The 27207-nt window shown below is 39.9% G+C and overlaps 2 protein-coding genes across 4 annotated transcripts in view; one reads left to right on the forward strand and one right to left on the reverse strand.

Moving 5' to 3' along the window:
- DPH5 (diphthamide biosynthesis 5) overlaps positions 1-21468 on the forward strand; it is a 50722-nt gene extending 29254 nt beyond the window's left edge. For all 3 annotated transcript variants that reach the window (XM_058178742.1, XM_058178740.1, XM_058178741.1), the window contains exons 5-8: positions 10066-10186; positions 15134-15173; positions 16972-17075; positions 19214-21468. In XM_058178742.1, the coding sequence (XP_058034725.1) occupies positions 10066-10186; positions 15134-15173; positions 16972-17075; positions 19214-19419 (471 nt within the window). In that variant the 3' untranslated portion in view covers positions 19420-21468. The remainder of the gene's footprint in view (positions 1-10065; positions 10187-15133; positions 15174-16971; positions 17076-19213) is intronic.
- Positions 21335-27207, reverse strand: part of SLC30A7 (solute carrier family 30 member 7) — a 35505-nt gene continuing 29632 nt past the window's right edge. The window contains exon 11 of the mRNA XM_058178739.1: positions 21335-25767. Coding sequence (XP_058034722.1) covers positions 25720-25767 — 48 coding nt within the window. The 3' untranslated portion in view covers positions 21335-25719. The remainder of the gene's footprint in view (positions 25768-27207) is intronic.

Genomic DNA, 27207 nt, shown 5'->3' on the forward strand with positions numbered 1-27207 from the left:
GCACCGCCTTTCGCGCTGGCATTCCGGGATTTCCCTTTGTTTAGAGCTGGGAATCCTCCTTCCCCCTTTTGCACTTTTATTGTTTTTCGTTCAAATAAATATTCATGTTATTTTACTTGGCTCTATCTTTATTTTTTACATTGACCAGTAGCTGCCTCATTTCCCACCCTCGGCTTATACTCGAGTCAATAGTTTTTCCCAGTTTTTTGTGGTAAAATTAGGTGCCTCGGCTTATATTCGGGTCGGCTTATACTCGAGTATATACGGTATGTTTAATCAAGCAATTACTTTCATTATTTTTTGTCTTTTATAATCTGTAAGCCACCCAGAGTCACCTTAGAGAGGAGATGGGCTGCAGAATTAATTAATTAATTAATTAATGATAGGGCAAACTTGAATTGTAAAAATGTGATAAAATTAGGGCAGTGAAACTTCCCTAAATGCCGATTCAGTACAGATAGTCCTCGACTTACGACCACAGTTGTAGCTGAAACCTCCATTGCGAACTGAGCCAGATGTTAAGTGAGTTGCACCTGATTTTTATGATCTGTTTTTGCCACGGGTTGGTTAAGCGAAGCACCCCGATTGTTCAACAAATCCAGCTTTCCCCATTGACTCTTGCTTGTCAGAAGCCAGCTGAGAAGATCGCAGAGGTAAATAACATGGCCCCAAATGGTATAACTATCATAAACGTATGCTGATTGCCAAGGGCCCAAATTTTGATCACGTGGCCGTGGGAATCCTGCTCCCGTTGTAAGCGTCAGGATCACTTACTTTTTTCAAAGTGCCGTTGTAACTTTGAATGGTTGTAAGTTGAGACTGCCTGTGTTGTCTCCTGGGTAGAGAAAAAGTTTTGCCTCTTCCATTAAGAGTTTTGCATAGGATTTCTTTGTTTGAGCACTGTCTTCTTGTACCTGGCCACTAAAACGAGAGTTGCTTCGTGCGTTATGATACAGTAAACACTTCCATAGCTAAACTTGTCTCTTGAATACCAATTCAAAAATAGGACTTGTTTTCCCTTGCTTTTCCATCCTTACAGCCACTTCTTCCCTCTTCTACCTTTTCAATCCTCTTAATATTTTAATGGCTGGGAAGTTTGTGTTATGTTTGGATTTTTAATGCATTTATTTATATTGTTTTCATTTCAGTTTATTTTATTTATTTGTCACAACAGTATATGTAAGCATAAGCATGAAATAACTATACCATATATAAGCATATATATAAGCATAAGTATAAAAAAAAACTATACGAATTGGATACAATCAAAGGGGACATTGGGACAGGAACGGTATTTATTTATTTATTTATTTATTATTTAAATTTATATACCGCCCTATCTCCCAAAGGACTCAGGGCGGTTCACAGGCATATAAAACATCAATATACAAAATTAAAATAATCTTTAAAAAACTTATTCCAATGCCCTATCATTAAAAATAGAAATATAAATATTAAAAATCAATTTAAAACCCCTATAAAATTTAAAATCTAAGCCAGTCCTGCACAGATGAATAAATGTGTCTTGAGCTCATGACGGAAGGTTCAAGGTCCGGAAGTTGACGGAGTCCTGGGGAGCTCGTTCCAGAGGCGGGAGCCCCACAGAGAAGGCCCTTCCTGGGCGCCGCCAGACGACACTGCCTAGCTGACGGCACCCTGAGGAGTCCCTCCTGTGAGAGCGCACGGGTCGGTGAGAGGTATCTGGTGCAGTAGGCAGTCCCGTAGATAACCCGGCCCTATGCCATGGAGCGCTTTAAAGGTGGTCACCAAAACCTTGAAGCGCACCGGAAGGCCACAGGTAGCCAGTGCAGCCTGCGCAGGATGGGTGTTATCGCGGGAGCCACGAGGGCTCCATCTATCACCAGCGCAGCCGCATTCTGGACTAACTGCAGCCTCCGGATGCCCTTCAAGGGAGCCCCATGTAGAGAGCGTTGCAGTAATCCAGGCGAGACGTCACGAGGCGTGAGTGACCGTGCATAGGGCCTCCCGGTCCAGAAAGGCGCAACTGGCGCACCAGGCGAACCTGGTAGAACGCTCTCCTGGAGACGGCCGTCAAATGATCTTCTAGAGACAGCCGCTCATCCAGGAGGACGCTGTTGCGGACCCTTTCCATCGGGGCCAATGACTCGCCACCGATGGTCAGCCGCGATTTAGCTGACTGTACCGGGATGCCGCATCCACAGCCACTCTGTCTTGGAGGGATTGAGCTTGAGCCTGTTTCTCCCCATCCAGACCCGTCGGCCTCCAGACACCGGGACAGCACTTGATAGCCGTTGGGGTGGTCCGGTGTAGAAAAGTACAGCTGGGTGTCATCCGCATACAGCTGGTACTTCACACCGAAACCACTGATGATCTTACCCAGCGGCTTCATGTAGATGTTAAACAGAAGGCGAGAGAATCGACCCCGCGGCACCCACAAGTGAGGCGCCCGGGCCGACCTCTGCCCCCTGTCAACACCGACTGCGACCGGTCGGAGAGATAGGAGGAGAACCACCGATAAACGGTGCCTCCCACTCCCAATCCTCCAACCGCGCAGCAGGATACCATGGTCGATGGTATCGAAAGCCGCTGAGAGGTCTAATAGGACCAGGGCAGAGGAACAACCCTGTCCCTGGCCTCCAGAGATCATCCACCAACGCGACCAAAGCCGTCTCCGTGCTGTAACCGGGTCGGAAACCGGACTGAACGGGTCTAGACAGTTTCATCCAGGTGCAAGGGAAACTGATATGCCACCATATTTCTACAACCTTCGCCGCGGCGGGTTGGAGACCGGACGATAATTACCTAAAACAGCCGGGTCCAGGGAAGGCTTCTTGAGGAGGGGCCTCACCACCGCCTCTTTCAAGGCGGCCGGAAAGACACCCTCCACCAAAGAAGCGCTCGGAATCGCCTGGAGCCAGCCTCGTGTCACCTCCTGCGTGGCCAGCACCAACCAGGAGGGGCACGGGTCCAGTAAACATGTGGTGGCATTCAGCCTCCCCAACAACCTGTCCATGTCCTCGGGAGCGACAGGGTCAAACTCATCCCATACAATGTCACCAAGACCACCCTCAGCCGTCTCACCCGTATCACCGCAATCTTGGTCCAAGCCATCCCGAAGCTGAACGATTTTATCGTATAGATAACCGTTAAACTCCTCAGCACGTCCCTGCAACGGGTCATCCCGCTCCCCCTGGTGTAGGAGGGAGCGGGTCACCCGAAACAGGGCGGCTGGGCGGTTATCTGCCGATGCAATGAGGGAGGAGGCGTAGGTACGCCTCGCTTCCCTCATTGCCACTAGGTAAGCCCTAGTATAGGACTTCACTAGTGTCCGATCAGCTTCTGAACGGCTAGACCTCCAGGAACTCTCTAGGCGTCTTCTCCGGCGCTTCATCCCTCTCAGCTCCTCGGAGAACCAAGGAGCTGGTTGGGACCTGCGCCGGGTCAGAGGCCGCAAAGGCACGACCCGGTCTAAGGCCCCTGCCGCGGCCCGTTCCCAGGCCGCAACAAGTTCCTCAGCCGAGCCGTGAGCCAGACCCTCAGGAAATGGCCCAAGCTCCGTCCGGAACCCCTCCGGGTCCATCAGGCGCCTGGGACGGAACCAACGTGTCGGCTCCGTCTCCCTGCGGTGGTGAATGGCGGTCAGAAAGTCCAGACGAAGGAGAGAGTGATCTGACCATGACAAAGGTTCAATTTCCTTTAAGTCCAGATCTCTCAACCACTGACCAGAGACAAAAATCAGGTCCAGAGTGCCACCCCCAACGTGAGTAGGGCCATCAACTACTTGGGTCAGGTCCAAGGCCGTCATGGAAGCCATGAACTCCCGAGCTACCGTCGATGACGAGCCGGACGATGGCAAGTTAAAGTCCCCCACGACTAAAAGTCTGGGGGTCTCAACTGCCACCCCAGCAAGCACCTCCAGGAGCTCGGGCAGGGCAGCTGTCACGTAGCAAGGAGCCAGGTACGCGACCAGCAAGCCCATCTGACATCTATGACCCCATCTCACAAAGAGGATTCGCACCCGCAATCTGAGGTACAGTGGTCTCCTCGGCTCTAGACTCTCTCTAATCACAACCGCCACCCCACCACCCCTACCCTGGCCTCGGCTGATGAAATGCTCGGAAACCCGGTGGGCACATCTGAACAAGGGGCACGCCCCCTTCTGGGCCCAACCAGGTCTCCGTAATGCCCATAAGGTCCGCGGCACCCCCCTGAATAAGATCGTGAATTAGGGGGGCCTTATTGGCCACGGACCGAGCATTGCATAACATCAGCCGAAGGCCAGGGCCCTGAGGATCCTGACCATCCGGGGAACGGGAGAAGTTTGAGGGCTCGGGGCGCGCGATCGCCTGTAAGCATCGAGCGCGCACCCCCCTAACACGATATGAGCCCCCACTTCCGCCATATCTGCCCCTCCCCCTTACCGTGGAAATAGCACCACCCTCGACCAATGGAACACCGACTCCCCCCATGACCCTCGGACCCGCCCACCCCCCGCCACGAGCATGCGCAGGAACTGGACTCCCCCCCGACGGGTTACCCCCAACACCCACCCCCTCCCTCCCACCCCCCAACCCAAGCCCGTCGGTTTCCTCCCCTTAAAATCCCTTTAAAACTCCCTTAAAAATCTATTAAAACAGCCAATTAAAAAACCCCTAAGCCTCCTATTTTTCGCATGCCACCTCTCGGGACTCCAAAGCCCGTCCTCAAGGTGGGCCCTCGATAATCTGGAGGGCCAGACCCGCGAGAGAGGGGCATCTCGCAGGGCAAGTAGGTCAGCCGCGGTAAATGTTCGCATCACTGAGACGGTCCGGGCAAGGCCCATCCTGGGCTGGTCAAGTTGGCAGCAAAAGTCATAACAGATGATAAAATGACCATGACCAGTCTGTCCTGATGGGTAGGCACGTTGGTGCTGTTATGCACGCCCCTTACAGACCTCTTAGGAATGGAGTGAGGTCAATAGTAGATAGTTTTTGGTTAAAGCTTTGTGGATTTTGGGAAGAGACCACAGAGTCAGGTAGTGCATTCCAGGCATTAACAACTCTGTTACTGAAGTCATATTTTTTCCAGTCAAGATTGGAGCGGTTCACATTAAGCTTAAATCTATTGTGTGCTCGTGTAATGTTGCGATTGAAGCTGAAGTAATCTTCAACAGGAAGGACATTGTAACAGATTATTCTATGAGATATAAAATATCTCTTGTTTTAGCATGCTTTTCATAAGGTGTCTGTGATATGGGAGCCAATATTATTTAAATAATCAACTAAGGTCAATGAATATTACTAATAAACATACTGTATTATAACCCTGTGTATATAGATTGCAGGTTTGGTTCCTAATAAGATCTTAGTAAGTTTTAAAAAAACTTAAATTGCACAATGAGTGGTCGAGATCCACTCTTTTAAAGAAGGAAAGCAGATTTCCCTACATTAAATTCAAAGCCTACAATGCAAAGCAGTGTAATTGAATAACCTGTTAGTACCGTAGCTACCCAGTGCCTGCTTTAGAACTTATTCCACCTTCAAATTTACTCAGTTACTTTTTTAAAATATAATTTTATTAAGAATTTTAATTTTATTCTTTTATTAGGGCCTCTGGTGGCTCAGACTGTTAAGACAGTCTGTTATTAACACAGCTGCTTGCAATTACTGCAGGTTCAAGCCCCACCAGGCCCAAGGTTGACTCAGCCTTCCATCCTTTATAAGGTAGGTAAAATGAGGACCCAGATTGTTGGGGGCAATAAGTTGACTTTGTATATAATATACAAATGGATGAAGACTATTGCTTGACATCGTGAAGTCGCCCTGAGTCTTCGGAGAAGGGCGGGATATAAATGCAAATAATAATAATAATAATAATAATAATAATAATAATAATAATAATAATAAAAAGAATAAAAAGAATAAAAAGAATTTTAATTTAATCCAATTTATAAGGAATGAATATAGGCTGAAGTGATTCCTGTTTAAGGATCTGAAGAGTTATTAAATTTGTTTCTACTTGTTGGTCAAGGTTGCAAGTCACTTCCTTATATAGCTCCTTTCTTTTTCTTTATTGTTCACTTACAAGAACACTTATTGTTCTTCTTTCTTCAGCTTTTTCCCTGCACTTTTTATTCCTTCTTTCCATTCTATTTTCCCCCTCTTAAGTTTTATTTGTATTAGATTTTACTAATTACAACAGTAAAATCTAATACACATTAAATTTAGAGAAAGGAAATAGAATGGGGGGGGGGAAGAATTAAAAAGTGCAAAAAAAGAAAGAAAAAGCGGGAAGAAAAAGAAAATGAAGAATAAAGAAAAAGAAAAGAGATATATAAGGAAGTGACTTGCAACCCTGACCACAAGTATAAATAAATTTGATAACTCTTCAGATCCCTAATTAAATATCTGTTCATCCTATATCCAATTTCTTATTTAACCTTGATCAAATAAACCAACTTTATATTTTCCCTTTTACTTCTCACTGTCTTAGTTGTTAATTCAGGATTTGATATTTTTTCAATTCTTCGTTATCTCATTGCATAGATTTTCCAAGGCATTTAACAAGCTTCTTTTGTAAATCTAACAAGAAAACATTATCTAGGTCATTCTCTTGGTTTATCATTTATGTTTAATTTTTAAAAGTTCAGCAAAGTTTGTATATCTAGTAATGTTGTCCTTTTCCAAATCATTATCTTGGACTGTCATTTGTAGTTCCACCTTCCCTACTTTATCTTTTCCGATAAAATTTGTTCCATATCGATCATTCCTTTATTAACATTTTTTACAGATAGTCTATCCATAGAAACAGACTTCAACAGACCGACAGTGTTGATATTGTAATCACTAACCTTTGGTTTCATTTTGCAAAGATCTCCTTTAACATCTCTGATAACATTTAGTGTCATTTTGCATATTAAATGACATCAAGTTTGTATTTTTTTTCCCCTTCTGCTTAAAATCTTTAGTCCCCTCTAGTGTCCAGTTTCTAAAATCATCGCTTATCTTTTATTATGACTTGCAATAACCAGAATAGCATTTCCCACAAGAAGTTGTTTGTTTTTTAATAGTTAATTTCAATATCTTTCAGTAAAAGTCAATATTATAATTTATCTGGGTACTTAATCCATTTGATCCATTCTTAGATCAAAAACTTACTTAGGTGTTTGTTGTTTATTTCAGGCTCTGCTAAATTCTTAAACTAAAAAATTCTTAATTTTGCTTTTGTTTGGAAACTTTTCAACTTTGTCCTTCTGAAGGTCTCCAATAGTTATAAGATGGCTAACAGGCAATTTCTGAAAGTGATTTTAAAAAGTGAAGTTTGCAAACTTAGTGTCATTTAAAAGACTCCAGTCTTTTAAATGACACTTAAGTTCGCAAATTTCATTTTTGCAAGCACAATGATTGGTCCCATCATCTCCCAGTGTTCAAACCATGGCAAAATCATTGTCTGCAGTCTCCTCATGAGAAGCAGCCTTCAGAGCGCACGCTGTTGCTCTCTTGTCGTCGTCTTCTTTGGAAAGGTTCCAAGGAACTGATCTACCCACTGGATCCTGGTCCTTTGCCATGGTTGCCAATTCCGCCTTTGAACAGCTGTCTTCTGCTTGCCATATTTCCTCTGGATGTCCCACTCAGTAACTAATTTTTGAAGGGACTGAAAAAACCAATAGCATCTAAAGTAGTAGCCAAAATTGTGGAAACCTTTTGGAAAAGTGTATTTTCTAAAACTAGCTAATAACACCGCTTTTTTTTGGAGTAGTACCATAAAATTGTGGTACTCAATGGAAAGATCAAGCATGTAATGCAATAACTTCTATGAAGGATTTGCTATTAGAATAGCAGTTACAGTATAAAGAAGAAAAGTGAAACACGTAGAAAAAATGAAATACGCAAAAATTATCACCATAGAAAAAACAAGATATACAAAAATTATCACCATGTTAGTTAATAGTTGGGTAACGTTTAGCATGAATTATGGCTTTACAACGTCTTCCCATGAGCGAACCAAGTCTTTTAGTTCTGCAGCTGTTATAATGTGAAACCAAGATTGAATGATTGCTTCCATTAACTGGGTTTTATTGCTGGGTTGCTTCTGACTAACAAGTTTCTTTAGTCGGCTCCGTAGATTTTCAATTGGGTTAAGGTCTGGCCTATTCCTAGGCCATTGCAGCAGTGGAATATGATTATCTTGAAACTCCCCAAAAAAGTGGTGTTAATAATAATAATAATAATAACAACAGAGTTGGAAGGGACCTTGGAGGCCTTCTAGTCCAACCTCCTGCCCTGACCCTACACCATCTCAGACAGATGGTTATCCAACATTTTCTTTAAAATTTCCAGTGTTGCAGCATTCGCAACTTCTGCAGGCAAGTTGATCCACTATTAATTGTTCTAACTGTCTGGAAATTTCTCCTTAGTTCTAAGTTGCCTCTTTCCTTGATCAGTTTCCACCCATTGCTTCTTGTTCTATTTTCAGGTGCTTTGGAGAACAGCCCGACTCCCTCTTCTTTGTGGCAACCCCTGAGATATTGGAACACTGCTATCATGTCTCCCCTAGTCCTTTTTATTAAACTAGACATACCCAGTTCCTGCAACCGTTCTTCATATGTTTTAGCCTCCAGTCCCCTAATCATCTTTGTTGCTCTTCTCTGCACTCTTTCTAGAGTCTCAGCATCTTTTTTACATCGCGGCGACCAAAACTGAATGCGGTATTCCAAGTGTGGCCTTACCAAGGCATTATAACGTGGCACTAACACTTCATGTGATCTTGATTCTATCCCTCTGTTTATGCAGCCCAGAACTGTGTTGGCTTTTTTAGCAGCTGCTGCACACTGCTGGCTCATATCTAAATGGTTGTCCACTAGGACTCCAAGATCCGTCTCATAGGTACTACTATTGAGCAAGGTACCACATATATGGTACCTGTGTATTTTGTTTTTGTTTTTTTGGCCTAAATGTAGAACCTTACTTTTTTCACTGTTGAATTTCATTTTGTTAGATAGCGCCCAATGTTCAAGTCTGTCATGATCCTTCTGTACCTTGAGCCTATCTTCTGGAGTGTTGGCTATTCCTGCCAGCTTGGTGTCATCTGCAAATTTGATGAGTTTCCCATCTATCCCCTTGTCCAAGTCTTTGATGAAGATGTTGAAGAGTACTGGGCCTAAAACAGAGCCTTGAGGTACTCCACTGCATACTTCCCTCCATGTGGATGTAGTTCCATTGAGGACTACACGTTGAGTGCGGTTGGTCAGCCAGTTACGAATCCATCTGGGAATGGTGTTGTCTAACCCACATTTTTCTACTTTATCTAGTAGTAGGTTATGGTCTACTTTATCAAATGCTTTACTGAAGTCCAAGTAAATTATATCGACAGCATTCCTCTGGTCTACTAATTTTGTCACTTTGTCAAAGAATGCAATAAGATTAGTCTGGCAAATTTCAAAAATACACTTTTCCCAAAAGGTTTTCATAATTTTGGCCACTACTGTAGTATAGCAGTTCCTTCTTTTTCTCTGTAAGAGAATGAGATTGGTTGGGTTGACTGACGCAGTGACTGATCCAAAGTGATCACAGAGGTTCATTGTGTGAAAATAGTTTTGAGCCTGATTCTCTCTGATCCTAATCCAAACTACTACTTTGCATTGAGACACTGTAGTTATATAGCTATACCATTTTAAAATAGCAATAATAGGCAAAGAAGAAATTGGAGCACTTCCAGGACATTTGTTACCAGTAGTGGGATTCAAATCCCGGCGCTACTGATTTGCTATTGGTTGCGCGTGAGTGCGCATGCTCACTTCGTGAATATATGGCACTTCCGTGCAGAGCGTTTTTGATGATGTCTGGTCAGGTGAGCAAAATGGGAGCAACCCACCACTGATGTGTAGAACTAATTTCCAAAAACATCTCTGGCCGATGTACTTCAGTTATTTCCAGACCTTGCCTTTGACAAGAAAAAACAAGTATAATTCAATGATTCTCGTACATTTGAAAAGTCCCATAATACTGAATGTTTATAACCAGTTTTTGTATTACTTTATGGATTACAGTATAATGGTGATTAAAGATTTTTCTTTCCTCTCTCTCTCTCTCTCCTTCTTTATAGCTCTATAACTTTGGAGAAACAGTTTCTATTGTATTCTGGACAGACACGTGGAAGCCTGAGAGTTTTTTTGACAAAATTATAAAAAACAGAAAAAATGGAATGCACACTCTATGCTTACTCGGTAAGAAACATTTGCACCTGGTATTTATTTATTTAGATATCATTGTGAGATTTTAATAATTCAAGCAATTGTTAGATGTCTTTTTTAATTGCTCATACACCACCCAGAATTTTTACATTACACGTTGATCATAAATACGCAGTCCATTATCATTCTTCATCAGTGCGAACTACTGCACTTTTGTGAATAATTGAGTAATTCATCCTTTCTGATCAAATAAGAAGTATCAAATAAGAGCCGTGGTGGCGCAGTGGTTAGAATGCAGTAGTGCAGGCTATTTCTGCTGACTGCCAGCAGTTCGATCCTGACCAGCTCAAGGTTGACTCAGCCTTTCATCTTCCAAGGTTGGTAAAATGAAGATCTAGATTGTTGGGGACAATAGGCTGACTTTGTAAACTGCTTAGAGAGGGCTGAAAAGCACTATGAAGTGGTACATAAATCTAAGTGCTATTGCTATCAAATTGTAGATAAATGTGGAACGGAAAAAGAGATGGGCCTCTTTTGCCTTGTATGACTGCTACCTCTGCTAATGTATTAGTTAGTTGCTTATATACTTCGTCTGGTATTCAAACGAAAAGACTTCCAAAGTAAAAAATGAAATGAAATGAAATGAAATGAAAGAAAAAGCGAAGGAGAAGGAAGAGTAAAGCTCTCACCACCACTGCAAGTGTCCTTATGAAGGTGGAAGACGCCTTCTCTGGTGGTCCAGTTCTATATAGGTATGTAATGAAGCAATTCTCATTGTTCTTACGAGACCAATCCCAACTTTCACTGGAACTTGAAGACGTATTAGTTAATCAAAACATTGATTAACATTTGCGAAGGGTGTGCCTGAAGCGAACCGGTAGTAATACCGGTTGAAATCCACCACTGATGACTCCATCCTTTGCCAACAATGTTTCTTTAAAAAAAATCCAAATTCATTTGTCAGCGATTCCTAGATTAACATCACTGATTTATGCATGTATATATCTAATATATCTGCAATATTTTTTTCTGGGCAAGCACCATTTTGTGATACAAGAAGGAAAGTATTATATTTAATAGTTTTTTTTTATCTAAGAAAACCAGACACTTTTTTATTCACTGAAAAATAGTATAAGCCAAAAATAGCATTTGCCTAGTCTTCCCCTTATATTTGCCCCAGGATAGAGTTTGTTTCAGGCTTTCTTTCTTTATGGAAATTTTCATCTAAAGCTTAGTACAATGGGATGGAAAGAGATTATTGCTAGACTCACATAATATAAATTGGCCTGAATAATAATCAATTGCAGTGTTCTCTTTAACATTTGGAAGAAGTAGAAGGCTAAGTATCCCCACTCACTAATTCCCTAATTTTAAAAAATGTGTACCCCTTTATCTAGCACAAAGCTGCAAAGAAACTTGAGTCTGAATAACAACTGAATATTGCAGAATCAGGAGTTTTAAATTGCCCCGGAATTACACCGTAAGAAGTTTTAAATTACAGTTAAGAGGGTCACTCAAATGTGCTTCCATTATTAGGGAGGTGATCCTAGAATGTCTTTAAAATGTTTAAAATAAAAGTTTTAGCAAGGCCATCCCTTTACTGCGATTGCTAAGCTACTTGCTGATCCTGCTTCTGAGTTTTAACAGCAATATGATATATAGAGATTAGCATCATCTACTGTAGAGGGAAAACAAAAAGTACTCATTATTTCTGATATTTCTGTTATTTTCTTAAAACTCTAATCAATGACTTGGCCTGCAGAAAAGGAAGCAACCCAAAAGGTTTTGTAACAAGGCACGATTTTTTTTTTTTTAAAATTGCACCAGTCTTTTTAAAATTGGATTTAACATGTAAGCATGAGACATTTTACAGAGCCATACAAAAACACAGGGAATTGTTATCAGATGGAAATTGGACTGATGTAATTAGCTCATTCAGTATTCTTTAAATACTAGGGTTGATTTAACCGTAGCCTTTTCGGTGATCGTAGGGTGGTTGTGAGTTCTTGCAAGCAGCTAACAGTCTTATGACCTCGGTTGCTTTTCTTGATTACAAGCCAGGAGTTCCAGCATTATATCCCAAAACCTCTTACGTCCAAAAGCAATTTCTCTGCATGTTTTGGAAAGGGCTGAATTTTGCCAGCATATAATCAGTCAACATGATTACTGCAGAAATTGGTCTGGAGATAATTTATACATTGGGGAATTAACTGGAATTGTTCCTCAATTATTGAAATGCTATAGCAGCCATATAACTCTTTAAACTGCACAGTTGTTGGCCATTTGGAGTGCATTTTGAGAGAGCTAGAGAGATTTAAAATTGCATTTCTTATCTGTGATTGATGCTGAATGAAAGAAGATGTTACAGTCTTTCTGTATACATGTCAGCCTGTCAAATGTTTTGGACAATGCTCTGTCCAGCACATCTCCCACTCTCCTTTCTTAATTCTTCCATTCTCAACTTGCTTCCATTTTCTCTACTACATGAATTCTTTCCTGGTGCCCTCAGGTGTGTCAAATTTAGATTCCCAATCATCGAAAGGGCAAAAAATTAGGGAAGATTTAATCTTCCCATGGGATATGGTTTGTTTCTCATAAACACACACAGACACCTCTGTGTTAAAAATATTGAGGAAAAGGACTTGAGCATTTTATTATCTTTGCACAGAATGCCAAGCCATTCTAGGATATCCATTTGTAAATAAATCACAATTGGCTGGGTTCATGTAAAGTGCTCAGCTGGAAGCCTGGTGTACAAATTACAGTTGCTTGGCCCACACATCAAGATCCAAGTGTATTCTGGCTTAGTTTAGTGTATGAACACAGTCATTGATTAATTCACTTTATCATAGCAGAAGTTCCATGTCAGGAATGTTGATATGTGAAGACATATGAACAGCTGGTTAAAAATTAAAGTGCAATTATGAAGTCACTGTATATGGAAAACGAATTAGATCCAGAGTTCGAATGACTGGAATAAAATAAACACTGGATATAAATGGCACTAAAATATAAAGGGAGGGTAATTCCATTCTTGCAAAAAACAAACAAACTTGGAGTGTTCTTTAATTCATTGTGTTTACCATCACATAACAGAACTGCGTGATTCACAATAAAAATCCATAACACAATCCAGTAATCTCACTCAAGCAACTGGATAAAGCTACCATAAATAGCCCATTGTAATCCAACACAACACAACACAGCGCTGCTTTAAAGACTGCCTTCTTTAAACCTTGTTGGAGGAGACTGGGGTAGCCATTCCAAAGGAGTGGGGGAACAAGGCCACTGAATCTGCCCCTGCCTCACTTGGAGTGGGAGAGCCAGAATCATTATCTCTCTGAATGGAGTGCACAAATTAGGCGGGTTCAGATAATCCCTAAAATACCTAGTCCAGAGGGTTGTAGAGGTTAATACTTGTTGGGAAACTCCCAGTCAGGTAGGGAGGAGGGGTCAAGCAGGGAACTAGCCTTGAACTCTCACAAAGCCGCAAAAGGCATAAGCCTGACCCCATCTAAGTTCCAAGAAGTTTGGGGAGACTCATGGATTATACATAGAACACAACAAAGTTGATGACTTGAACCCCTCACAAATGGATCTGATTGCTTGCTCCTGACAATACCAGCCCTTTGAATTATATTCATAAACTATTGGAGGCCAATGCAATATCTACAACTCCAGATTTTATCCTGCCAAAGTGGCTCTCACTGGCCAAGAGGCAGGCAGCTGATGGAAACGAAACAGCACTTACCCATGACTCCTCCACATAGCTCATTCATACTGCTTAGGCTTAATAGGGTATCAAATTCAGTAACTAATGATCTGAAGGAAGTATTTCACCCAATATGTTTTTCTTCTGGAAGATAAGATGAAAAATGTCAAGTATGTTATTGATTGCTTCAACCTAAAAACACATTTGGTTCCAGATGGTACAGCTTGAACTTATTAAAGTTGAGGTCTACCTAACAGACTTCAATTAAGATTGGTACTTAGGTTTAATGCAAAAAGAAATATTTTTAATTATAAAAAATGGGCTGTGTCTTACACGCTGAGTTAGATACTAGCAGCAATTCATCCTCGATGAGTGGACCCTACCAAGCCAATCCAAACACATAAGAAGGATGTGTCAGTGTCATTCCCATTATCGGAAGAAGTCTGAGGAAAAAAGTCCAGCAAAAACATCTCCAAAAGACAGAATCTGCTCATTACCTATAGAATGCTTGTTGAACCCCCTAAACAGATGACTGGGAAGGAGAAAAATGATTAGGACGCCTTGGAGCAATTGGTTGACGTTGTCTGAGATCCTGAATATCAACCAGTTTGAGAAAATTACTGCTTGTTATGTACTAATATTAATTCAGTAGAGATACTCTGGAATCATTTGTTTTAATTTTGCAAAACAGTTGTGTTTTGGAGGGGACATTAATTAAGAGCCAATTTGGTCTAGTGATTAATGTGCTGATCTAGAAACCAAGGGACTGTAAGTTCTAGTCCTGCCTTAGGCATGAAAGCTAGCTGGGTGACTTTGGGCCACTCATTCACTCTCAGCTCACAAAGTTTTTGTTGTGGGAGAAATAGCAAGTGGAAAGTATCAGTATGTTTGCTGTCTTGAGTTATTTATAAAAATAATAAATGTGGAATATAAAATAAATTCCTTTCTGCCTCACATACATACAGTACATTCTAAAGCAGCCCAAAGACAATGAATATGCTATACAGTAACAAAATGGTAACCATGTATTGGACAATACAATAGAGTAATGAATATAATGGCACCGGCTAGCTGAAATTAGTCCTATTTTTTTAAAAAAAACATTTTTTGGAACAGAGATTGTAAAATTGTGCATGAAGAAATGGGTTAGAGAAGACAGTTTATGAACATATTTCTGTAACCTATGCAAGGGAAAAAATAAAATCTTGAGTCTTAATAGTTTTTATAAAAATGAACTTCCAGTGTATGACATTTATGTTTTTCTGCAGACATTAAAGTGAAAGAGCAGTCAGTGGAGAATCTCATGAGGTAAGTTGTGTTGCTATATATTGATTATCAGCATGTGGCAGTGAGGAGTGTGTAGATAGGTTAGCACTTGAAAGTAGAATAACTATTATAGGAGCCTATAGGATTAAATATTACAAGATCCATACTCTGGGTTATGGACAGATCAATAGCAAAGTTAAATCATAACTAAAGTCCACTGTAATCTTCTCAAGTGTATTTCTACAAATATTAGGTTTAAATATTTGTAGGGAATCTGGAAAAAACATGCACCCAGACCTTTTTCAAAGATCCCAAAATTGGTTTGCGAATATTTTTTTCTCATCGGCTGAAGGCAGTTGAAAGCCTTTGCACAATCTGAAACAATGCTGCAATCCATTCTCAGCTTCTCTGAAATGTAGAGGCCTGACTTCTGGTTGCATCCATATCCCAGGAGGCTTGCCACAGTTTTCAACAGTAGCCAATTTAGTCTTCTTCACAGCAGTGTGACCACATTGTAGGATGAAACACCATCTACCTCAGGAAGCACCACCAGGAATTGGTGTCCTAGAGACAGCACTGTTGGCTTTCATAACATTAAGTTGGACAGGGTCTTAAAAAATATTGAGTCCAACTCTTGGCACTGTGCAAGATACGCTAAATCACTTCTGACAGATGACTGTTTAGTCTCTTTTTAAAGACCTCTAGTGAAAAATTGCTCATCGCAGTCAGGGTGTTCCTCCACATAACTAGTCCAGACCTTTCTTCTTGTAGTTTTAAATACTTTTAAAATCTTGTACTAACCGGAATTGGAGGTATCCCTTGCACTCTGCTTCAGGCAATAAAATGTCATTGGCCAAACCTTACTTTTAGTCATCTTTTTCTGCCAAAGATAAACTGGATGCTTCATAAGCAAATTTAATTCTTATTGTCTTTAGCATGTATTAGTTGTCTCTCACTTTAAAAAAAGCAAACAGAGCGATATTAGCTCTGATCCAAGTCATTTTATCTGTGGTATAATATTTTCCCACCCAGTTGTTCAGTATTTCTAATCTGGGTGGATCAGTCTGCATCCTTAATCTCTTTGCCAGCTCATCTAATGGAACAGTTGATGGTTTCTGGACACATCCTTACTTTGGTTTAGCTTCATATTCATATGGACTGACGATCTCGGGGGAAAATTTATTTTGGAACTTCTTCATAACTTTGCTTGGCCAAGTCCAGGGTTGGCAAACTTTGCTGAAAACAACTCTTAAACACTGGATTTGAGGGACTATAATTATGCAACTCGAGAGTATATGGTAGAAAAATACAGGCTTCCCTTTCAATTTGGCATGAATAGCACGGGTCCCTGATGCAGGGGGAAGTATAACGCCACTTTTGAGGGGGTTGAGGAATAGCCATGGCTGGGATTGTACTGGAAGAGTAAACATATGGCACCTCTTTTAGAAGTGGAGAATACATTCATCTGAATCATGCAGGCTGTAATTCCTTGGTTAAAAGCTTCAAAACAGCCACAGGACTGGTTAAGAATGATTCCTCTTTCCCAATGACATAAATGTTGGATGCAGCTTTTAATGCACATCTAAAGCTAGGTCAGTGAAGTCAAGAGAAGAGCGCACCAATATGTTTCCATCTGCTGAACGTACTGTTTACTGCTTTTCAGCTGTTAGTGTGGTGACCAAACCCAGCCTAAGCCTTTCTTGTGTTTAACAAACAATTGTTGAACAAAAGGCAGAATGCAAACCAACTAGTACAAAGGTCAGTTTGTTGGGCTCATGAATCTAACATGACTAGGATGTATGAGGTCCTTGTTTTGACATTGTCCATTTTCTCGTGTCAGGGGGAAAAAAATCTTTGAGCCACCACGCTACATGAGCGTGAATCAAGCAGCCAAGCAACTTCTTGCCGTTGTCCAGAATCGGCGGCTACAGGGTCAAGAGCCAGGTATAATCTGTCTGTCCTTTCTATTAGAAAGATATACTGTTTGAAATCTTCTCCAGATTCAAGAACTCTTACGGTAATATGGAGATGGGCCATCCTTAACTTGGCAAGATACCATTTGCATGGAAACCAACATTTTACAATTGGTTCATCATCATGTCGTCTACATCACTGGCCTGGAAGCACATATTTAAAGGCCGCAGAATGTTGGCTTATACACAAACCAGCCACAAGTTCAATGACCCAGGTTTTTTTAAAAAAAACAAAACATTCCAGATGGATATATTTCAAGAATGAATCACATTGGCTTTAATCATTTCTCATACTCATAAGAAATTGTGCATTTCCTTCATTTAGTGTTTGAGATTCTACTTGTCAGAAAATGTGGTTCCAAATGCAGAGCGGAAAAGCACTTTTAATATTTAAAACAAATTGAATATTACAGTCCTTGATCAGCACAAAGAAAAATACGTATCAAATACCTTGCCCTCTTGTATTCAACTAACCATTTGACATTGCACAAAGAAATACAGACTTTGGTGGGAAAACATATAACCAAAAGTAGTTCTCTTGTTAGTAAAACATTTCTCTGTTTTAGAGAAAAAAAAACCTCAGAAGTTAAGTAAATTGATCTCGATTTGATCCTCAAGCATTTTAATTGTAAAATTGTAGATCAGGGATGGAGAAACCAAGGATGCACTATGACTTCCGTCATTCTGGTCATGATCCAGTCATGGTCAGTGGGCATGACAGGAATTGAAATTCAGCAATATTTGACTGACTGAAGTTTTCTCATCCTTGCTTTAAGGTTTAAAATAACACTGTAAAGTAGGGCTGTCCAACCTTGGCCACTTTAAGACCTGTGGACTTCAATTCCCAGAATTCCCCAGCCAGCCATGCTGGACTTATGGGAGTTGAAGTCCACAAATCTTAAAAGTTGCCACAGTTGAACACTCCTGTGGTAAAGCTTCTAGTTCTTCAGAGTTTGATCCCAGTAATTTATAGCAAACAAAATGAATACTTGCTTTCCATATAAAGGCAAAATGGTAGCTCAGAGAGTGATACACTATTTATCAAAAGCAAACCGGGAAACATCGTTCATTCCTATGAAGCAAAGGAACATAAAATGTGAATTATGGTTAAGGAGAACTTTAATCACAATTTAATTCATCATCTTGGATTCAAATAACATAAAGCAAAACATAATACAATTTACTTATGCAAGTTATGGTTAGTGAAGACAACCCTCCCCTATCAAAACTGCAAGAAAAATATGGGAGTAGGAGAGTATAAAAATGACTCTCGGCAAACTCTCCTTCATATTCTCTGATTACAGGAGCTTTTTCGGAGATATGAAACCCTGTCCACTGATATTTCATAAATGCTTCCTTGTTTTTTCAACAAAAATTTTTTTTTTGAAAATTCCTCAAGTTATCAGATATAGGATCTAGGCCCATGATAGCAAACCTATGGGAAGCGTGCCAGAGGTGGCACATAGCGTCCTCTCTGATGGCACGTGAACTGTTGCCCCAGTTCAACTCCGCTGTGCATGTGTGCACACCTCCCCCCAACCAGCTGGTCTTCAGGTTTCTGCCGTGCATGCATGGGGGGGCAGAGGGCATGCGGGGGACTGCATGTGCATGAGTGGGGGACGTGTGGAGGGATGCGTCCACATGCACTTGGGGACGGGGTGTGGGGGGCCTCATGCGCATGCATGGGGGCTGCGCAGGCATTACATTTTGGGGGTTTGGGTGTATGCATGCACTTTCGGCACTCAGCCCAGAAAAGGTTAGCCATCACTGATCTAGTTCTGGTGGGCTATATTTACTTAAATAACTGCTTGGCTGAAAGCCTACCTAAATTATTATACCTGAAGTTCAGATTCCTGCTAGATCACCATATTTCCTGTGCCTGATCTTTACACATTTTGCCACATCCTATTACGAGGCAGTGTTACAGGCATTGCTCCAATTTTCAGGGAAGTGATTGTACATTCTGAAATCTTCAGAAGATTTCCTGGTGTCAGTGTAAAATGATGTAACTTGGAAGGAAAAGAGGGAGAACTGCTTTCTCTTAGATTTGCTGCAGAAGTCAAAATTTTAAAGCAGATTTTCCTAAATTGTTGTTCTTTGTTTTTGCAGAAGTAACTGAGAACACTGTCTGTGTAGGCTTAGCAAGAGTCGGTGCACTGGATCAGAAGATTGCATCAGGTACTCTACAGGATATGACTACAGTGGCCCTTGGCGATCCTCTGCACTCTATGATCATAACCGGAATATTGCATCCCTTGGAAGTAGACATGCTTAAATTATTTGCAGTAGATAAATCCATCTCTGAACAACACTGAATTGGAAACTCTTTATGCCTTACTTGGAACAGAAGATGGTAAATTCCTTCTTGACTACTCTACACTACTACTCTAGACTCCTAGAGTCTACTTACTACTTGTAGACTACTCTACAGAGAAGTAGCTCATATCCTGCTGAAGAAGACAGCTAGCAAGCCCAATTGTGATTCCTTATGGCTCAGGCTCAATGCGTACAACTTGTAAAAGTTTTGTTACTTGGCAGAAGTGAAATAAAAATTGAGAGTATTTTGATTCCACCTGTACAGCTGGTGATGGGAGAACACTCAGTATGGCAAAAAAAAAGAACATTCAAAACATGAAATTTAGCACTTGGCTAGAATTGCTCATTGTTTGCAATGTTAGACTTCAAAGACCAAAAAAAAAAAAATTTGTAAGAAATCTGTTCCTATCTTGATGGGAGATATCCCAAGGGAGTAAATGTATGCCTGAACTACACCATTTCCAACTGCAGATAATGACAATGGTAACAGTAGCAGTAGATAAAGCTTGAATTGAACCAACCTTTGCTGAGCTGAAGTTCAAAAACCTTTGCTGAGCTGAAGTTCAAAAACCCAGTTTCAGCCCTCATTCATTGACAGGACAAGGCACCTCAACCCAAGTCCTGATCAATGAAATAGTTCAGTATTTTCTGTACCAGAATAGGGATGGGGCCAAATGGGTTTATGGAGGAACAGTATTCTAGTGGGCAGGAGTCATGACAGTGAAACCATCCCCCCAAGCACCAAAGCACGCCCACCCTGTTTGATCTTACAGGATGGGCAGAAGAAATTGGTGCAAGTTAGTCCTACAAATAATCAAGCCTTGAACCAGGTAGGGCTTTAGAGGTGATATTGCACTTGCTCACAGAGCAGAGATATCACATGAGTGAGATGGGCAGCGCTATCAGTCTGCTAAACAAATACCTACTTGTACAACTCCATGCTGGACCAAATGTGCTTTTCAAATGCAATCTTGCATGGACCACATGATAGAAATCCAAATAAAAGGTATCTAAACTATGAGTAATCATGAGAAGGCTCTCTCAGCTCAGGAGATGCACATACAATTGGCACACAACAATGAAACCATGTAAGAGGTGATAGAAAAGCAGATCGGGCACTGGTTGTATGTCAGTTCAGTGCAAGATGAGAGATTTTTGGACTGTCCATGCAAATAATTCCTCACAGAGAAAAGTAACCTTTACAGAAGCTGCTTTAGAATTGCCTTACTAGTTCCCTGCACAGCTTCGCCAAAAAATTCAATGGTGTACAGCAGAGAGAAGGCATACAGGCCACCATGCAATTTCAAAAATGGAACCCATCAGTATATGCAGCCAATGGTTCATAATTCTCATACATCCTTTATTTCTTTTTCCCCTCAAGGGTTTTTTCTCTCTTTTTACAGCATGTCCTTCCAAAAATGAAGAGCTATGCCCTTCCAAATGAAATAGATTCAAAAAGATCTCTAGACTGTGCCTGTGTAGCAAGCAGAAGGTATCCACTTTCAAATATATCTGATGTAGGAAATTGACCTTGGAGTTGGTTCAGGGTACTGTTTTTATTGAGTCCACCTGCTCCATACTTTTTCTGGAGATTTGGAGGTTCCAAAAGATTTTCTAAGAAGATTAAGGAATGTCATCTTTTCTGTGCCATTTCCCTGAAGAAGTACCTCAACACTGCCTTGAGTTTATGCAGAGAATGGGAGATAAATCTAACCAAACCAACCTCACATTATCTCTGCATCTTTTGATTCACATATTGTGTTTTACTAATGTGTGACTAGCTGCTATTATGCATAAACCACAATGTACAGCTTACTAGGGTCTATGACATCTCCGTCTTTTTGCCAATTAGACGAGAACTTAAGAATGGTTTAAAAGAATGTATTTCACCCCAAGAACTACATAAACAATATATGACCTTTAAAAAAAGTTTTATTGATAGGAAAAATTGATCCCAAATATCATGTCAAACATTTTTGCTGTTTCAATAAAGACTGTATTTAAAGTAGGAAAAAATAAACCAATAAAATGTTCAATATTGCACTGGCCACTATAGTATTTTCAAGTTATTTTCAGTATATTATCTTCAGCCACTACTTTGAACTTATCGGTAAATAAATTCCTTAAATTGTACAAGACACCAGGCCTTTAGAAATTAAATAAAAGACATTTTCAGGAAATAAGAGTTTCGCCATTTTCTCATACAGGAAAATATATGGCTAGGCCATAAATGCAATCTATAATCTATAATTTAAATCGGGGCTTGGCAACAAGACACACCACCACTAAATAATGGGTACTGATCTCAAAAGTTAAAAATAGGCAGCTAGAATCTTATTAGATCAGTGTCCTAAAGCAGGGGTCTCCAACCTTGGTCTCTTTAAGACTTGTGGACTTCAACTCCTAGAGTCCATCAGTCAGCAAAGCTGGCTGAGGAACTCTGGGAGTTGAAGTCCACAAGTCTTAAAGGGACCAAGGTTGAAGACCCCTGTCCTAAAGTCAGAATTTGGTCTATTAGAAGCTACAGGTTGCATAGTGTTTCACGTTGCCAGAACAGAATGCTGACCCCTGCATAATTTTTTTATTTATCAAATATATTTGCTGCCCATCTTGTGGTTCAAGGTGACTTTGAGTGGCAAGTTTTGGGAATTGATATCATAGCAACCAGGCCTCAGTAAATGAAATACGCAAACAATGCTTTTAGTATTTCATTATAGTGAAACTTTTCCCCTCTCCAAGACAATGGAAGAATACAAACAGAAAAATCCATCTCTGTTAAAGCTCCAAAGTAAAATTACTTATTAGTGGGGCACAACTTTTAAGTTAAAAACAAAATTGGAAAAAGTTCAAGTCAAAGTACGAAGCAGCGGGAGTTATAATGGGAGCTGGGAGTAGGACTCTGAGAAAAATTCATATTGAAGTACTTTCTATGGCAAAACAAAAGCAGAATCGTGATTTAAGAAATTTTGAACAAAACTAATTATAAAGCACAGGTGTCAAAACTCGATTGCATCACGTGACATATGTGGGGGTTTTTTTGCCTTTGCGGAGCCAGGGTGGGCGTGGCCTACACATGACACATCTGGCCTGCAGGCCCCAGTTTGACAGGCCTGTTACAAAGGATAATTTTCATTACATTCAAAGCATGTAAGAACCCTGGGTTTCATCTAAATCAAACCATGTTTGCAAAAAAAATATACTACAGTTCTCTGGAAAACTTAATTTCACTGATTTTAGTGCCCCCCACCCCTCAAATTGCAATAACCAGCCATTGATATTTCCACTGCCAGTCTTGGTTTCTTCATCTGCCAACAATATTTATTTGATAAAGTGCAGTTAGCATCTCTTCTAAAAAATTACAGTTAGACCAGTACTTTGTTTACTAGCCAAGACTCTGAATATCTGAATAAAATTGCAAGTGTTCATTTTTAGAAATGGAAAAAGGACTGGGGGGGGGGGAAGACTGTTCAAGTTGTTGGTTCCGTCTGTAGAAAATAACGTCCTAAGCTCTCAGCTATGTTGGGCAGCCCATCTTCCCTCAACAATTAAACAGATCCTAAGATTAACCCTAATACTTTGAACTTTAAAAGTATAAAAAAACTTTTTCCTTCATATTATCTCTCTCGAGCTTGGTGGACAATGAACTTGTTCTACAAATCTCCTAAATTAAACACTTCGTTTTGGGATTACAAAATGCACATTTCTTTAGGGAGTGAGCCCTCTACTGTGGTTCAAAGGCAACGCGTTCGATGTAAGTTATTTTGCCAAAAGTGAGATAAAAGCACATTTCAGTGCCACATATTTGGCAAAAGTATAATTTTACATGCTTTGCTGTTTGACATTTGGCTGAGAGAAGTCAGCAACAATAAAGAGGACTTACATCCTGCAGAAACAAATCAAAGAGCATATTAACCCCACTAAAAAGGTTAAGCAGCTTCCAGAGCCTCTTATTTAAGGCACACCCAAGATTTAGAAGGTACCAACAAAAGCCACTGGAACAGTCCTGTCAAAGCATCAGCAAAATTCAGACAGATACACCAATCAGTGGAACAAGTTGATTTTCTTATTTGAAGAAGTGATTACAAATAAAGTATTTAAAACAAGTTAACAATCTATTTCAGCAAGCCCTTTTGCTGAAAGATTCAGAGGCAAGGGGACTTCACATTAGTCTACACAGAGCTAAATAATTATGTCCATGGGGGAAAATAATATTGCTTCACCAAGTGAAAACAGCACAAACTTTTTCCCCTCCCATCTTGGGGAATCTGTTCCTATTGTCTTTTATGTATGACGGGAATAAGAAAATAGTAATACACAAAACAGTTTTCATTTTGTCTTATGGAAAGGAAGGGGGCCGAAATACGTTACTGTGCAAAAATAATGAATCAAAACTTATATTAGGATTTAAATTACAGGTTGCATAAAAATACATTTCTAAGAATAAGCAAAAACAAAGAGGGTTAGAAATTAAACAACCAGTAATAGATTATCTAATCACCATTGGATTAAAAAAATAATAAAAAGTTATTCCCATAAAAACAGAAAATCCACATTACAGTTTTTCCCCAATATAAAATTCAGGTTCATTTTATGCATTTCTGATGCCTAACACAATTTCATGCAAGCTATAAAAAACAATTGTTTGGGTTAAGAAAACAATTTCTGACTATGAGTAAATGCTAACCTTTTTTTTTCTAGGCCAACTTGCTTGCATCTCACGCTTTTGTTCCAATTGTATTTTAAAAAGGCCTAGGGATTTCTATTGATCTGACAAACAGTGAATTGGGGTTTTCCATATTAACTTAAAATGGAGAATAGCTGACCAACTTCAGTTCCAACATTAGAAATATGTGGCGCTGTATCCAAATATAACCTTTAAACATTACACGGTGGGATAGAGACAGAAGACATATTACCCAGAATGTTCCTGTGAAGTTTTAAAATAACTTTTAATTATGATGGAGAATACCAGCACAGAATGAATATTGGCAGAGCTATTCACTAACTAATTAAGTGCCAGAAAATGCTGTTGTAAGATTTATAGGTCCTACACGAATCTTGATAAGGAAAAAAAATCAAACTTTGCATATGGAGTTTGATTTAGGAAAACACATTACATTCAGTTAAAATCTGAATGTTTAAACCTGACAATGCAGACAATGGTGAGATTGCCAGAAGTATATCCTGGATTCACATTCATAAGAGGATCAAATAATTGGTTAAGTAAACACACAGAGTACAAAATAAAATAAAATATTGTCTGTTGGCTAGTAAAAAAAACAACACCTTCCAATCAAAATAAATGTATCCAACATAAAGGGCTCAGAAAGGAAATGGTAATGCAGGAAGAGGCAAATCCATAAAAGCATCCCTCCTTTTGAGCGTTTCATAAAATTTAAATTTAAAAAAAAACTATTTACTGCAAGACTTGACCATGTATGAAAAACAACAATTAAAAGACATCTGATCGGGAGAAAACATCATATTCTTGCAAGACATCTTTTTGCACACTAGATACATGTAGTAACGGCCCAATTACTGTCAGGGTGCTACAGAACTAGCAGCCAAGATTTTACTTCATGGTAATGAAACATCCTGCAAGTGCGTTTTATGTATTCAGTTTACCATTGTATTTGAAAACTGAAGAGTGGCCTTCAGAAACTTTAAAATGTGACATTAACAGGGAATCCATCATCTCTGTATTCAATTACACGTTTACAGCACACCAATTGCAAGCAAAAACTTTACTGGTACAAGTCACAGCCATAAAAATTAATAAAAAAATCCCCAATGTTTCCTATCTGTGCTGACAGATACTTTGATAAAAAGGCACTCTGAAAACCCAATATGGTTTGGTTCATTAAGTTTGCAAAGTACAAACAGTCTTATAAACAGTTATGCTGTAGAATGTCAACCCCTGTGACATTACACCCCAAAGTAATTTCCATTTAATTTCTCCCTCCCTGCAATAATACCGGTTCTGTGGGAACGAGAAATCTCGGCCACAGCAGCAGCTTTACAGAAAACACAGTCAACGATTGCAACCTCACATATGTATCGGTAAATCTGCTGTAGGTAGGAACAAACTTGCCAAAGAATCCACAAAGTTTTGGGGCTCCTGAAAGTCATTCCCAGATTAATTCAAGTCAATCCCCCTTTCATTTTCTCTTCTGCGAATCGGACGGCAAGAGACTTGGCTGGGAAACGGAGACCAGGAGTTTCAATTTCCAAAGGAAGAACAAAGTCTTAAAATGACAGTACTAGAAAGCTTTGGTCCGAGGAAGAGACGAAGAGGTTCGCTACATAGTGGCAAAGTCAATCTGTACATACAGTTGCCTCACTCCAGCCTGCAAAAGCAAGGAAGAAAAGACACGTATATAAGTCAGAAATGAGAACAAGGGAATCTCGTTTCAAATGCAGGGATATCCAACTTTTGGCAACATGATGACTGTGGACTTCAAATCCCAGCATGGTTGGCTGGGAATTTTTGAGAATTCCAATCCACAAGTCATAAAAGTTGCCAAGATTGGACACCCCTGCTATAAAGTCACTCACTATGATCTGTCATGAAAGTGTCTTGCAAACCTCATTGGAGGTCTGCTCCATTTAGGAAAACAACCAGTATAGACCAATGGTTGAGATGTGGCACTGGGATCAAAGAAACCCAGCTTCAATTTGCCACAGAGGTCAAGCATGACAGTGGGTGAGTTACTTTCGCATTCCAACCCACCAAATATAGCGACTACTGCAGGGATAAAACGAGGGATGTTCCCTTGTTTGCCACCTCCTGTTTCCAAAAGAAAAGCAGATATAAATTCAATAAACATGACCACTACTATGCATGAACAGTTCTAATTAATAAAATTCTAATTAATTCTAATTAAAGTTCTAATTAATAAAATGGCAACATAGCAAGCTCTTAATTTCATAATTTCTTGGGCTTTATGATCGTAAAAACAAATGATTTTTCTGGTTGAAAATATTTTCATAAGAATGTTTGAAAACCATTCCTGGCAACCTTGGCAACTTTATGACTTGTGGATTTTAATTTTGTGGTGTACAACAACACCAGGGCCTCTGGTGGCTCAGGCTGGTAAGACAGTCTGTTATTAACACAGCTGCCTGCAATTACTGCAGGTTCAAGTCCCACCAGGCCCAAGGTTGACTCAGCCTTCCATCCTTTATAAGGTAGGTAAAATGAGGACCCAGATTGTTGGGGGCAATAAGTTGAACTTTGTATATAATATACAAATGGATGAAGACTATTGCTAACATAGTGTAAGCCGCCCTGAGTCTTCGGAGAAGGGCGGGATATAAATGCAAATAAAATAATAATAATAAAAAAAAAACTTAATGTAATGAAAATGAGAACTAGCCAATATGTGAGATTTTTAGGATCCACAAAGATTTTTTTTCAAAAATACATATACAATGACAGAATAAATGTAACTGGACTGACTATTTTAAAGTTCAGAAACCTCTCAGATTTATTACTTGCCGCTTTTAAACATTTAAAAATGCTAGACAATGTGATCATTCTTAATGTTTAAAATGTTTTATAATTTTTAGCAAAACAAATGAGGCAAATTTACTCCCTTTGAAGCGATCCATAGACCAAAAATCAACAGAAAAGTGACAGATATTGTAAAGCTGAAGAACATATAGCTACCAATAAGTGTAAATAGAATTTTATATAGAATTTAGATTATTTAGAATTTAAAATCAGAAATAAGGCTTCTTGCAAGTCCTGAACTTTATAACCCAACTTGGTTAAAAATACCTTAATG

Source organism: Ahaetulla prasina, chromosome 3, assembly GCF_028640845.1.
Source record: "Ahaetulla prasina isolate Xishuangbanna chromosome 3, ASM2864084v1, whole genome shotgun sequence".
Lineage (NCBI taxonomy): Eukaryota > Metazoa > Chordata > Lepidosauria > Squamata > Colubridae > Ahaetulla > Ahaetulla prasina.